At 44.6% G+C, this 15,083-nt stretch overlaps 1 protein-coding gene across 1 annotated transcript in view; it reads right to left on the reverse strand.

Moving 5' to 3' along the window:
- Positions 1-8,569, reverse strand: part of SF3A3 (splicing factor 3a subunit 3) — a 30,288-nt gene extending 21,719 nt beyond the window's left edge. The window contains exons 1-8 of the mRNA XM_073665883.1: positions 8,272-8,569; positions 7,179-7,226; positions 7,037-7,089; positions 6,584-6,689; positions 5,599-5,671; positions 5,031-5,122; positions 3,966-4,048; positions 3,669-3,807 (exon numbers count right to left, since the gene is read on the reverse strand). Of these exons, the coding sequence (XP_073521984.1) occupies positions 3,669-3,807; positions 3,966-4,048; positions 5,031-5,122; positions 5,599-5,671; positions 6,584-6,689; positions 7,037-7,089; positions 7,179-7,226; positions 8,272-8,367 (690 nt within the window). The 5' untranslated portion in view covers positions 8,368-8,569. The remainder of the gene's footprint in view (positions 1-3,668; positions 3,808-3,965; positions 4,049-5,030; positions 5,123-5,598; positions 5,672-6,583; positions 6,690-7,036; positions 7,090-7,178; positions 7,227-8,271) is intronic.
- Positions 8,570-15,083: the final 6,514 nt, after the last annotated feature.

Below are 15,083 nucleotides of genomic sequence, written 5' to 3' on the forward strand. Positions count from 1 at the left end.
TTTGGGCACACAGCGGCTCTCTAAATGCAACATGGTGCCCGCTAACAAATTTAACGCAAAATTGGCTCAAATTGTTAGCGACACCATGTTGCGTTTGGAGAGCCCCTGTGTGCCCAAACATTGGAGCTCCCCCACAAGTGACCCCATTTTGGAAACTAGACCCTCCAAGGCACCTTTCTAGATGCATAGTGAGCACTTGGAAACCCCAGGTGCTTCACAAATTGATTCGTAATAATGAAAAAGTGAAAAAAAAAACACTTTTTCATTTTTACGAATTAATTTGTGAAGCACCTAGGGGTTCCAAGTGCTCACTATGCATCTAGATAGGTGCCTTGGGGGGTCTAGTTTCCAAAATGGGGTCACTTGTGGAGGAGCTCCAATGTTTGGGCACACAGGGACTCTCCAAATGCAACATGATATCCGCTAACAATTTGAGCCGACAATTTGTTAGCGGATATCATGTTGCATTTGGAGAGTCCCTGTGTGCCGAAACATTGGAGCTCCCCCACAAGTGACCCCATTTTGGAAACTAGACCCCCCAAGGCACCTATCTAGATTCATAGTGAGCACTTGGAACCCCAGGTGCTTCACAAATTGATTCATAAAAATGAAAAAGTGTTTTTTTTTTTTCACTTTTTCATTTTTACGAATCAATTTGTGAAGCACCTGGGGGTTCCAAGTGCTCACTATGCATCTAGAAAGGTGCCTTGGGGGGGTCTAGTTTCCAAAATGGGGTCACTTGTGGGGGAGCTCCAAAGTTTGGGCACAGAGGGGCTCTCCAAACGCAATGTGGTGTCCGCTAACAATTTGAGCCGATTTTCCATTCAATTTGTTAGCGGATACCATGTTGCATTTAGAGAGTCCCTGTGTGCCCAAACATTGGAGCTCCCCCACAAGTGACCCCATTTTGGAAACTAGACCCCCAAGGCACCTATCTAGATTCATAGTGAGCACTTGGAACCCCAGGTGCTTCACAAATTGATTCATAAAAATGAAAAAGTGTTTTATTTTCACTTTTTCATTTTTACGAATCAATTTGTGAAGCACCTGGGGGTTCTAAGTGCTCACTATGCATCTAGATAGGTGCCTTGGGGGGTCTAGTTTCCAAAATGGGGTCACTTGTGGGGGAGCTCCAATGTTTGGGCACACAGGGGCTCTCCAAACGCAACATGGCGTCCGCTAACAATTTGAGACGATTTTCCATTCAATTTGTTAGCGGACACCATGTCGCGTTTGGAGATCCCGTGATGTGCCTAAACAGTGGAGCTCCCCCACAAGTGTCCCCATTTTGGAAACTATACCCCTCAAAGATTTTATTAAGGTGTATAGTGAACATTTTGAACCCAGAGGTACGGCACATTATTTGTTTACATTAGGTCATCATATTGAATAAGTTGTCATTATTCTTGAGCGCAAGTGCTCGCTACTTGAGTTTGCATCGGGTACTCAGGTATGCACCATGTACAGCGTGTGCTCGAGTGACATGCTCGAGTCCCTGCTCCGCATGTTTCACGGTTATTATACACCCAAAAAAAAACATGCGGGGATCGCTCGTGCATGACAGGCAATCCCCGTAAAGTTTTTTGGCCGCGAAGCATATGGGGCAGAGACTCGAGCATGTCACTCAAATACCCACGATACTAAATGCATACCAGAGCACCCGATGCAAACTCAAGTAGCGAGCACTTGCTCTCAACACTAGTCGCCATATCGTCATCTTTTTTTCTTACTTTTGAAAAAAATCCCAACCCCAGCCCTAGCCCCAGCACAACCCTAGCCCCAGCACAACCCTAGCCCCAGCACAACCCTAGCCCCAGCACAACCCTAGCCCCAAACCCAGCCCTAACCCTAGCCCAATCCTAACTCAAGAGTTTATTTTTGACGCCGTTCCTTGTGCGGTATAAGTGATTAGACGACTTTATTCTTCGGGTCGGTGTGATTACAGCAATGCCAGAATCATATGGGGTTTTTATGACTGACAGCTGTCACACACTAAAAGACGCATTTTTTGTAAAATCTAGTTTTTGCATCGCCATATTTTGAGAGCTATAATTTTTCCAGATTTTGGCAGACAGTCATGTGACGGCTCGTTTTTTGCGGGATGACTTGACGTTGTTATTGGTGCCATTTTCAGGCACGTGACATTTTTTGATCGCTTTCTATTCCGATTTTTGGGAGGCAGAATAAACAAAAACCAACAATTCAGGAATTGTTTTTTTTTTTTATTCTGTTCCGCGTGTGGTAAAATTGATGAGGCAGCTTTACTCTTCGGGTCAGTACGTTTACAGCGGTACCACATTTGTATCATTTTTCTATGTTTTGGCGCTTATACACAATAAAAGCTATTTTATAGAAAAAAATATTTTTTAGTATCGCTTTATTCTGAGAGCTATAACTTTTTTATTTTTCGGCTGATGGAGCTATATGGCGGCTTGTTTTTTGCGGGACGAGATGACGTTTTCAGCGGTATCATTTTTATTTATATGCGTCTTTTTGATCGCGTGTTATTCCACTTTTTGTTTGGCGGTATGGTGATAAAGCATTGTTTTTTGCTTGTTTTTTTTTTTTTTTTTTTTACCGTGTTCACTGAAGGGGTTAACTAGTGGGACAGTTTTATAGGTCAGGTTGTTCCGGACGCGGCGATACCAAATATGTGTACTTTTATTGTTTTTTTTTATTTTTTTTATAATAATATTTATTGATGGGTACATTATATTTTTATTTTTGGTGTATTATTTTTTTTATTTTTTTATAATATTTTTGCACATTTTTTTTTTTTCCACTTTCACACAGTTTATACACTTTATTACTTTGTCCCACTCTGGGACTTTCACTTTTTTTTTTTCTGATCGCCTGCATGGCACAGGAATGGAGCACCATCCCTATGCCATGAAGGCTGTCAGAAGTGCACAGTGTGAAGATTGCTTGGAGATGCACTGCGCATGTCCAAGCAATCTTCCTGCTCTCTGGTGACCCGGATGTTGTCATGACGACATCGGGTCGTCATGGCAACACCCGGGAAGCCTTTGCAGACTGCGCTGGAAGCCGGAAGAGGAGGTGAGTATCGCCGATCACCTCCCCTTGCCCCCGCAATGCCGCGATCGACTTCGATCGCAGCATCGCGGGGGTTAATGTGCTGGGAGCGGTGCGTGACCGCTCCCTGCACATTGTCACAGCTGACACCCGGTACTATCAGCTGACACCCGGCGGCGATCGCGCCCGCACAGCCTGTGTGCGATCGCGATGACGTACTAATACGGGTCTGGCTCTTAAGTCCCAGGGCACAGACGCGTATTAGTACGTCAGATGTTATTAAGGGGTTAAGCAGCACAGTGGCTCAGTGGTTAATACTGTTACTTTGCAAGACTGCAGTCCAATGTTCAAATCTTACTAAGGACATCTCTAAGGAATTTGTACGTTCTTTTTGTTTTTGTGTGGGTTTTCTCTGGGTACTTGTTTCCTCCCACACTCCAAAGACATGACTGATAGAGAATTTAGATTAGGGCACACAATGGGGACAGTTATGATGGTGTCTGTAAAGCGCTGCAAAATATGTTGGCGCTACATAAGAATAACAAAATATATATAACATACTGTTGTCAAGACATAGAGGTCAGTTACAAGAACTTCAAGGAATTTATACATTGTGAGTGCTGTTCATTACATACCGGCCATCCTGGAAAGCTCCCAGACTCCCATTTCTTTTCAAACTCAATCTGTATCTTTCCAAATAGTTCATTTTGATCTAACAAAGGCTTTACTCTGTCGGCATAGTCCTGGAGGTATTCTAACAGCACTTCCAGGTACCTGTGTGAATATGGTTATAGAAACAAAGAAAATTCCAAGTAACAATGGAATCTAGGTAGAATGGCATTACACATACACAAGTATCTATATTAAAAACTAAAACACCACTATATAAGGAATTACAATTTTAAGTACCCCAAAATGCATTACACTTTTACCTTTTGTATTCTGCATTTTTCCGCTCTTTGGGAATGTCAAAGAGTTGGTCAAACGTTGATAAATATGTAATGTAGTCCAGTTTCTGAAAAAAAAAAAAAAAAAAAAAAAAAGACATTCAATGTTTATGTTACAGAAGGCATACATTTACAACATACTCACATTATCATACAGATCTTATAACGTCAGAGCATAAATCCCTGCAGCACATCGCTATTTCTTTACAAAAAAACAGGTAAAAAAAAGTAAGGGCCCGATTCATTAAGGTGCTTATGCCAGAAATCTGCCATAAACACCTTAATAAGTGGTAATATTTTTGCACAACTCGGCAGTTGCACAAAAATATTGCGACTTTTGTCATTTACAATATGGGAGTGACGAGGGTGCGTCAGGTCATGGTCACAGCCGCCTGTGAAATTCATAAGTTACGCCACTGACGTGGCATAATTTACTCCACAACTGTATGTCAGCCCACAGCTGGTGTACATTTCTGGCGACGGTAAACGCTGGCTTCCAGACATGCCTTATTCATTAAGCGGAGTGCCAGGTCAGTATATTCCAGAAAGCGCTTCATTAGGACTGGCGTGCGCTACACCAGTCATAATTGAATAGCCCCCCCAAGTCTCTAGTACAGAGTTGTACTGCCTCAAGGTGCAGCTGTACAGGCTCCATGTGTACGGAGATATTCTCCCCTGGAAGAATGTGTGTAAGGAAGAAAGTTGCCATTGTTTGCTCTTATTTTATTTCCGCTGTTCCAAAGTATTCATCTTTTTTTAATCTGCCATTCTGTTCCACAGACTTTATTCTGTGCTAATTCTGGTCTTTAACAAAGGGGTATAGCTAAAATTTTTGAGGCGCATGTTTTTTGTCTGCACTGAATTATTACCCTGTGAGCCACATCCCATTGTAAAAAATTAGTACTACATAAAAAAAAACAAAAAACAAAAAAAAACGAACAAAAAACCCCGGAATACCTAGGGATATCAGTGGGAATAAAATAACAGCAAAACATGGACACTTGACCTGATGACAAGTCCTCTTTAAAAATAATTTGCTTGTTATCTTACCTCTGATGATTTGAGATTGATGTATTTTAAATAACAGTCATGGAGATCCAAGTAACGACCATAACCTTCCTCATCTGTAAACTCCACTAGATCTGTGGAAAGCATTGCATGGTCAAACAAAGAAAAAAATAATCAAGTTTTTACTGTAAAAATAAAAGTGTCAAATGCACCTTTATCGCTGCAATTGCACTAGCTATCGGGCATAGCTGCCTGTAAAAGGATTACGCGCAACATGACCACCCCAATATTTGTCAATCTCTAAAACATTTTGGTATTAAGGGGAAGAGAAGTAATCTATTACTTTATACACCATCAATGACGGAACCGAACTAGATCTAGTTCAATATTAAACAATATAATGCACAATATGTCATTAGTAATGTGTGTGCATGCTGCTAGAAAATCATTTTGTAGGAAAACATGTAAATAAATTAAATGGGCTCGTCGCAAAAAAAACCCCCATAATTTCTATAATCAAAAATTAACCTGTAAACAGAAAGACAACTCGTATTCCTACATTAACAGACTGACTAGCTTGGGAATTTTAGAGAAATGGGCAAACACTTACTCTGAGCTTCTTCACTTGGGTTCTCCCTGGATTTCAGCAGCTCATCAAACTCAACCGACATAGGAACACAGATCTTTCAAAAAGTCAAAAGATAAAGTTACTACAATTATAACAAAAAAAATGGTGTCATGGATTTATCACAATTAAAAATGTTATCTAGTGCGCAAGAAACTAATCATAAGTAAGATGTCTGATACAGCAAGTTTTGGAATAGCACTAAGGCATATTCTTCCCTCTCTCAAGAATAAAGATAGTTTTTATAGTACTGTAGATGTGTACTCTACATGTTGTGGTATACAGTATAAAAGATACTGTTTTATAGTATTGTATAAAGATATATCTCACACACACACACACACACACATATATACATATATATATATATATATATATATATATATATATATATATATATATATATATATATATATATATATATATATATATATATATATATATATTATAGACATTATTCTACATAAAAATAAACTAGTTGCTTAGCTATTCGGCATACACTACACCTACAGAGTATAACACATCCCCAATTTGAAGATAATTACTCTGGTCCAAATCAATAAGGCTGCAGTCACTATGTGTGACTGCAGACTCATGAATCCCCCCCAGCACAGGCACTGTGTGCAGTGGGGACTCGCCGGTTTCTGAGTCGGGACAGGAGGGTATGAATGAGTTATACATACTCTTAGCCAGTGGGCATGGAAACGTGCCCTCTAGCCGGTCACATCACTAGATGGGATGCGGCCTCAAATAACACAAGTGCATGAATCGAGGCCGTGCCCACTGGCTGGGAGTATGTATAACTCATATATACCTTCTGGTCCCAGCTCAGAAACTAGTGAATCCCCACAGCACACAGTGCTGCGCTGGAGAGATTCATAAGTCTGCAGTCACATAGAGTGTCACTGCAGACTTCCCAACTTGGACTGGACAACCCCTTAAAGCTAATGTCACTCCATGTTGAACTCACCTCATTTGGATGCTTCCGATGAAATTCTTTTATTAATTTGAGTCTGTTATAAAATTCACTAAACTCATTGGGCCCAGAAATTGCATTTAGTTCCTCTTTCCTTAACCTGAAATACACACACAGCCATGTTATGTTAAACCATACATTTAAGTACATTGCAATTAGAAGCTCACACTAATCCCACTACACAGACTGCATTAGGTCTGCAGTTGTTTTGCTGTGGACTTGCACAATATTTAGCCTTTTCAAAAATCAAAATCCATAACATAACTTGTATGCTGCAAAAGAATGCACAGAAAATCCTGCAATCAGGTGAATGGAGTCTTCAAGCACTCGCAGGAATAACTGAATGCGTCCTTACAGTCTACAGCTGTATCTACAATTCCTGGCAAAAAATACAAATATTAATGAGACGTTTTTAATAAAAAGTACATTAAAATATAACATCCTTACCCATCTTTATCTTCGTATAAATCTCTGGCATTGGAGCTTACGTCCATGTATCTCTAGAAATAACAAAAAGAAAGGAGGAGTGTAACTGAACAGATTTGAACTCGATTTGCTCCATCATCCTCTATTAGTGAGCAATACTCACATCGAGCACTGTTCTGGCTCTGTGATCTGAATTTATCTGTTCCCGTAACTGCAGAGATACAAATGATATTTCACATAGAATTACATATAGAATAGGCCAATTTAACCCCTTAAAGACCCAGGCATTTGTAATCTTTTTACGCTTTTGTTTTCTCCTCCACTACTTCCAAAAGTCTTAGCTTTTTCCATTGATATAGCTGAATGGAAGCTTGTTTTCTGCGGGCCAAGTTGTAGTTTTGAATGACCCCAGCCATTTTACCATATAACGTACTGAAAAGCAGAAAAACATTCTGAAAGTGGGAAAAAAAAAAATGCAGCTCGACCTTTGTCTTTACAGTGCTCATTGCGCAGGAATCTTCAGGACAGATCAATTACAGCCATAGCAAACTTTTCCAGTTTTTTGATATTTTAATGGTGAAAAGAGATTTGAGAAAAAAGGCTTATTTATTCCCAAGCTGATGTATTTAATTATACCATTTTAAAGTACATTGCATTTTTTGGGGGAAGTGCGGAGACAAACTACAATTCTGGCATTTTTTTTCTTTTTGGCATTTAACGTATCGTTTCCAATAATTTTATATTTTGATAAAATGGACTTTTTGGTACATGATGATAAATGTTTTTTTGTTAACATTTAAAGGGGGAAAAGAGGGGAGAATCAAATTTTTTATGTTGTTTTTTTCTTACTTTTTTTCATCCTCTTATTACAAAGCAGATAAGTGGGGATCTGGGTCCTGAGACCCCACTGATGGCTCACACAGCGGAGCGCGGGCTCAATATAAAGCATAGGCTCCGGAGCGTAGGACCCCCTCACTGCTCGGTGAGCTCCGGCCCCCTGATCTGCACACTACACAGGGGACTCAGGACACGAACCCCCAACTGACCTGCAATTCAGACTGAAAGGACTGACGACCACCAACTTCACACAATGCTGTCAGCTGTGGGGTGAGCAGACCCCATAGTACAGCCACACCTCACACAGCCCAGATGGGCACTGTATGCAGCCCTGACACCCGGTGTATGTACCAGGCAGCCGGGCAGCACATCCACACGCCGAGACGCCGCTCTGCCCGACCAGTCACGTGCTTTCTCACCGTAGCTTTCTTCGCCATCATCTCCTTAGTCATTACATCCATGAGCCGCTCTTTTTCCTCATGGTAGCGCCGCTGTTGCTCCAGTATGGTCTCCATCTTTGGAAGGCCCGGACCGGAAGTAACAAACGCACCTCACTACTGTGTCCCCAGTCTCAGCGGATTAGAATCAAAGTTCCGTGTTGTTCAGTGATTCATTGTAGCGCGAGTGAGGACTGGGGGCGCGGCAACAGCTCCCCCTTGTGGTGCTCAATGAGCCAGTGTAGCGCAAGTGAGGACTGTACAGCGAAGCAACAGCTCCCCCTTGTGGTGCTCAATGAGCCAGTGTAGCGCACGTGAGGACTGTACAGCAAAGCAACAGCTCCCCCTTGTGGTGCTCAGGGCGTCATTGTAGCGCGAGTCAGGACTGAACAGCGCTGCAGCAGCTCCCCCTTAGGGCTGTTCATGGTAGCAGCTCCCACTTCTGGCGCTCAATGAAACAGCAGCGCAAGTGGGGACAGTAGTAGCAGCTCTCCCTTGTGGCGTTCAGTGAGAGACAGTTGAAGCACTAGCGCTACTGAGAACTGGACAGCCAGACAACAGCTTCCTTGTGTGAAGCCAATGGTAACAGCTCCCCCTTGTGGTACTTATGGTAACAGCTCCCTTGTGTGGAACCAATGGTAACAGCTCCCCCTTGTGGTGCTTATGGTAACAGCTTCCTTGTGTGGAGCCAATGGTAACAGCTCCCCCTTGTGGTACTTATGGTAACAGCTTCCCCTTGTGGTACTTATGGTAACAGCTTCCTTGTGTGGAGCCAATGGTAACAGCTCCCCCTTGTGGTACTTATGGTAACAGCTTCCTTTTGTGGAACCAATGGTAACAGCTCCCCCTTGTGGTACTTATGGTAACAGCTTCCCCTTGTGGTACTTATGGTAACAGCTTCCTTGTGTGGAGCCAATGGTAACAGCTCCCCCTTGTGGTACTTATGGTAACAGCTCCCTTGTGTGGAACCAATGGTAACAGCTCCCACTTGTGGTGCTTATGGTAACAGCTTCCTTGTGTGGAGCCAATGGTAACAGCTCCCCCTTGTGGTACTTATGGTAACAGCTTCCCCTTGTGGTACTTATGGTAACAGCTTCCTTGTGTGGAGCCAATGGTAACAGCTCCCCCTTGTGGTACTTATGGTAACAGCTCCCCCTTGTGGTACTTATGGTAACAGCTTCCTTTTGTGGAACCAATGGTAACAGCTCCCCCTTGTGGTACTTATGGTAACAGCTTCCTTTTGTGGAGCCAATGGTAACAGCTCCCCCTTGTGGTACTTATGGTAACAGCTTCCTTGTGTGGAGCCAATGGTAACAGCTCCCCCTTGTGGTACTTATGGTAACAGCTTCCTTTTGTGGAACCAATGGTAACAGCTCCCCCTTGTGGTGCTTATGGTAACAGCTTCCTTTTGTGGAACCAATGGTAACAGCTCCCCCTTGTGGTACTTATGGTAACAGCTTCCTTGTGTGGAGCCAATGGTAACAGCTCCCCCTTGTGGTACTTATGGTAACAGCTCCCTTGTGTGGAACCAATGGTAACAGCTCCCCCTTGTGGTGCTTATGGTAACAGCTTCCTTGTGTGGAGCCAATGGTAACAGCTCCCCCTTGTGGTACTTATGGTAGCAGCTTCCTTTTGTGGAACCAATGGTAACATCTCCCCCTTGTGGTACTTATGGTAACAGCTTACTTGTGTGGAGCCAATGGTAACAGCTCCCCCTTGTGGTGCTTATGGTAGCAGCTTCCTTGTGTGGAGCCAATGGTAACAGCTTCCTTGTGTGGAGCCAATGGTAACAGCTCCCCCTTGTGGTGCTTATGGTAACAGCTTCCTTGTGTGGAGCCAATAGTAACAGCTCCCCCTTGTGGTACTTATGGTAACAGCTTCCTTTTGTGGAACCAATGGTAACAGCTCCCCCTTGTGGTACTTATGGTAACAGCTTCCTTGTGTGGAGCCAATGGTAATAGCTCCCCCTTGTGGTACTTATGGTAACAGCTCCCTTGTGTGGAACCAATGGTAACAGCTCCCCCTTGTGGTGCTTATGGTAACAGCTTCCTTGTGTGGAGCCAATGGTAACAGCTCCCCCTTGTGGTACTTATGGTAACAGCTTCCCCTTGTGGTACTTATGGTAACAGCTTCCTTGTGTGGAGCCAATGGTAACAGCTCCCCCTTGTGGTACTTATGGTAACAGCTTCATTTTGTGGAACCAATGGTAACAGCTCCCCCTTGTGGTACTTATGGTAACAGCTTCCTTGTGTGGAGCCAATGGTAACAGCTCCCCCTTGTGGTACTTATGGTAACAGCTCCCTTGTGTGGAACCAATGGTAACAGCTCCCCCTTGTGGTGCTTATGGTAACAGCTTCCTTGTGTGGAGCCAATGGTAACATCTCCCCCTTGTGGTACTTATGGTAGCAGCTTCCTTTTGTGGAACCAATGGTAACATCTCCCCCTTGTGGTACTTATGGTAACAGCTTCCTTGTGTGGAGCCAATGGTAACAGCTCCGCCTTGTGGTACTTATGGTAACAGCTTCCTTTTGTGGAACCAATGGTAACATCTTCCCCTTGTGGTACTTATGGTAACAGCTTCCTTTTGTGGAACCAATGGTAACATCTCCCCATTGTGGTACTTATGGTAACAGCTTCCTTGTGTGGAGCCAATGGTAACAGCTCCCCCTTGTGGAACTTATGGTAACAGCTTCCTTGTGTGGAGCCAATGGTAACATCTCCCCCTTGTGGTGCTTATGGTAGCAGCTTCCTTGTGTGGAGCCAATGGTAACAGCTCCCCATTGTGGTACTTATGGTAACAGCTTCCTTTTGTGGAACCAATGGTAACATCTCCCCCTTGTGGTACTTATGGTAGCAGCTTCCTTGTGTGGAGCCAATGGTAACAGCTCCCCCTTGTGGTACTTATGGTAACAGCTTCCTTGTGTGGAGCCAATGGTAACAGCTCCCCCTTGTGGTACTTATGGTAACAGCTCCCTTGTGTGGAACCAATGGTAACAGCTCCCCCTTGTGGTGCTTATGGTAACAGCTTCCTTGTGTGGAGCCAATGGTAACAGCTCCCCCTTGTGGTACTTATGGTAACAGCTTCCTTTTGTGGAACCAATGGTAACATCTCCCCCTTGTGGTACTTATGGTAGCAGCTTCCTTGTGTGGAGCCAATGGTAACAGCTCCCCCTTGTGGTACTTATGGTAGCAGCTTCCTTGTGTGGAACCAATGGTAACAGCTTCCTTGTGTGGAGCCAATGGTAACATCTCCCCCTTGTGGTGCTTATGGTAGCAGCTTCCTTGTGTGGAGCCAATGGTAACAGCTTCCTTGTGTGGAGCCAATGGTAACAGCTCCCCCTTGTGGTGCTTATGGTAACAGCTTCCTTGTGTGGAGCCAATAGTAACAGCTCCCCCTTGTGGTACTTATGGTAACAGCTTCCTTTTGTGGAACCAATGGTAACAGCTCCCCCTTGTGGTGCTTATGGTAACAGCTTCCTTGTGTGGAGCCAATGGTAACAGCTCCCCCTTGTGGTACTTATGGTAACAGCTCCCTTGTGTGGAACCAATGGTAACAGCTCCCCCTTGTGGTGCTTATGGTAACAGCTTCCTTGTGTGGAGCCAATGGTAACAGCTCCACCTTGTGGTACTTATGGTAACAGCTTCCCCTTGTGGTACTTATGGTAACAGCTTCCTTGTGTGGAGCCAATGGTAACAGCTCCCCCTTGTGGTACTTATGGTAACAGCTCCCTTGTGTGGAACCAATGGTAACAGCTCCCCCTTGTGGTGCTTATGGTAACAGCTTCCTTGTGTGGAGCCAATGGTAACAGCTCCACCTTGTGGTACTTATGGTAACAGCTTCCCCTTGTAGTACTTATGGTAACAGCTTCCTTGTGTGGAGCCAATGGTAACAGCTCCCCCTTGTGGTACTTATGGTAACAGCTTCCTTTTGTGGAACCAATGGTAACATCTCCCCCTTGTGGTACTTATGGTAACAGCTTCCTTGTGTGGAGCCAATGGTAACAGCTCCGCCTTGTGGTACTTATGGTAACAGCTTCCTTTTGTGGAACCAATGGTAACATCTCCCCCTTGTGGTACTTATGGTAACAGCTTCCTTTTGTGGAACCAATGGTAACAGCTCCCCCTTGTGGTACTTATGGTAACAGCTTCCTTGTGTGGAGCCAATGGTAACAGCTCCCCCTTGTGGTACTTATGGTAACAGCTCCCTTGTGTGGAACCAATGGTAACAGCTCCCCCTTGTGGTGCTTATGGTAACAGCTTCCTTGTGTGGAGCCAATGGTAACAGCTCCCCCTTGTGGTACTTATGGTAACAGCTTCCTTTTGTGGAACCAATGGTAACAGCTCCCCCTTGTGGTACTTATGGTAACAGCTTCCTTGTGTGGAGCCAATGGTAACAGCTCCCCCTTGTGGTACTTATGGTAACAGCTCCCTTGTGTGGAACCAATGGTAACAGCTCCCCCTTGTGGTGCTTATGGTAACAGCTTCCTTGTGTGGAGCCAATGGTAACAGCTCCCCCTTGTGGTACTTATGGTAACAGCTCCCTTGTGTGGAACCAATGGTAACAGCTCCCCCTTGTGGTGCTTATGGTAACAGCTTCCTTGTGTGGAGCCAATGGTAACAGCTCCACCTTGTGGTACTTATGGTAACAGCTTCCCCTTGTGGTACTTATGGTAACAGCTTCCTTGTGTGGAGCCAATGGTAACAGCTCCCCCTTGTGGTACTTATGGTAACAGCTTCCTTTTGTGGAACCAATGGTAACATCTCCCCCTTGTGGTACTTATGGTAACAGCTTCCTTTTGTGGAACCAATGGTAACAGCTCCCCCTTGTGGTACTTATGGTAACAGCTTCCTTGTGTGGAGCCAATGGTAACAGCTCCTCCTTGTGGTACTTATGGTAACAGCTTCCTTTTGTGGAACCAATGGTAACAGCTCCCCCTTGTGGTACTTATGGTAACAGCTTCCTTGTGTGGAGCCAATGGTAACAGCTCCCCCTTGTGGTACTTATGGTAACAGCTCCCTTGTGTGGAACCAATGGTAACAGCTCCCCCTTGTGGTGCTTATGGTAACAGCTTCCTTGTGTGGAGCCAATGGTAACAGCTCCCCCTTGTGGTACTTATGGTAGCAGCTTCCTTTTGTGGAACCAATGGTAACATCTCCCCCTTGTGGTACTTATGGTAACAGCTTCCTTGTGTGGAGCCAATGGTAACAGCTCCCCCTTGTGGTGCTTATGGTAGCAGCTTCCTTGTGTGGAGCCAATGGTAACAGCTTCCTTGTGTGGAGCCAATGGTAACAGCTCCCCCTTGTGGTGCTTATGGTAACAGCTTCCTTGTGTGGAGCCAATAGTAACAGCTCCCCCTTGTGGTACTTATGGTAACAGCTTCCTTTTGTGGAACCAATGGTAACAGCTCCCCCTTGTGGTACTTATGGTAACAACTTCCTTGTGTGGAGCCAATGGTAACAGCTCCCCCTTGTGGTACTTATGGTAACAGCTCCCTTGTGTGGAACCAATGGTAACAGCTCCCCCTTGTGGTGCTTATGGTAACAGCTTCCTTGTGTGGAGCCAATGGTAACAGCTCCCCCTTGTGGTACTTATGGTAACAGCTTCCCCTTGTGGTACTTATGGTAACAGCTTCCTTGTGTGGAGCCAATGGTAACAGCTCCCCCTTGTGGTACTTATGGTAACAGCTTCCTTTTGTGGAACCAATGGTAACAGCTCCCCCTTGTGGTACTTATGGTAACAGCTTCCTTTTGTGGAGCCAATGGTAACAGCTCCCCCTTGTGGTACTTATGGTAACAGCTTCCTTGTGTGGAGCCAATGGTAACAGCTCCCCCTTGTGGTACTTATGGTAACAGCTTCCTTTTGTGGAACCAATGGTAACAGCTCCCCCTTGTGGTGCTTATGGTAACAGCTTCCTTTTGTGGAACCAATGGTAACAGCTCCCCCTTGTGGTACTTATGGTAACAGCTTCCTTGTGTGGAGCCAATGGTAACAGCTCCCCCTTGTGGTACTTATGGTAACAGCTCCCTTGTGTGGAACCAATGGTAACAGCTCCCCCTTGTGGTGCTTATGGTAACAGCTTCCTTGTGTGGAGCCAATGGTAACAGCTCCCCCTTGTGGTACTTATGGTAGCAGCTTCCTTTTGTGGAACCAATGGTAACATCTCCCCCTTGTGGTACTTATGGTAACAGCTTCCTTGTGTGGAGCCAATGGTAACAGCTCCCCCTTGTGGTGCTTATGGTAGCAGCTTCCTTGTGTGGAGCCAATGGTAACAGCTTCCTTGTGTGGAGCCAATGGTAACAGCTCCCCCTTGTGGTGCTTATGGTAACAGCTTCCTTGTGTGGAGCCAATAGTAACAGCTCCCCCTTGTGGTACTTATGGTAACAGCTTCCTTTTGTGGAACCAATGGTAACAGCTCCCCCTTGTGGTACTTATGGTAACAGCTTCCTTGTGTGGAGCCAATGGTAATAGCTCCCCCTTGTGGTACTTATGGTAACAGCTCCCTTGTGTGGAACCAATGGTAACAGCTCCCCTTTGTGGTGCTTATGGTAACAGCTTCCTTGTGTGGAGCCAATGGTAACAGCTCCCCCTTGTGGTACTTATGGTAACAGCTTCCCCTTGTGGTACTTATGGTAACAGCTTCCTTGTGTGGAGCCAATGGTAACAGCTCCCCCTTGTGGTACTTATGGTAACAGCTTCATTTTGTGGAACCAATGATAACAGCTCCCCCTTGTGGTACTTATGGTAACAGCTTCCTTGTGTGGAGCCAATGGTAACAGCTCCCCCTTGTGGTACT

The sequence above is a fragment of the Phyllobates terribilis genome, unplaced genomic scaffold (assembly GCF_046119375.1).
Source record: "Phyllobates terribilis strain yellow unplaced genomic scaffold, ASM4611937v1 Scaffold_2__4_contigs__length_985480577, whole genome shotgun sequence".
NCBI lineage: Eukaryota > Metazoa > Chordata > Amphibia > Anura > Dendrobatidae > Phyllobates > Phyllobates terribilis.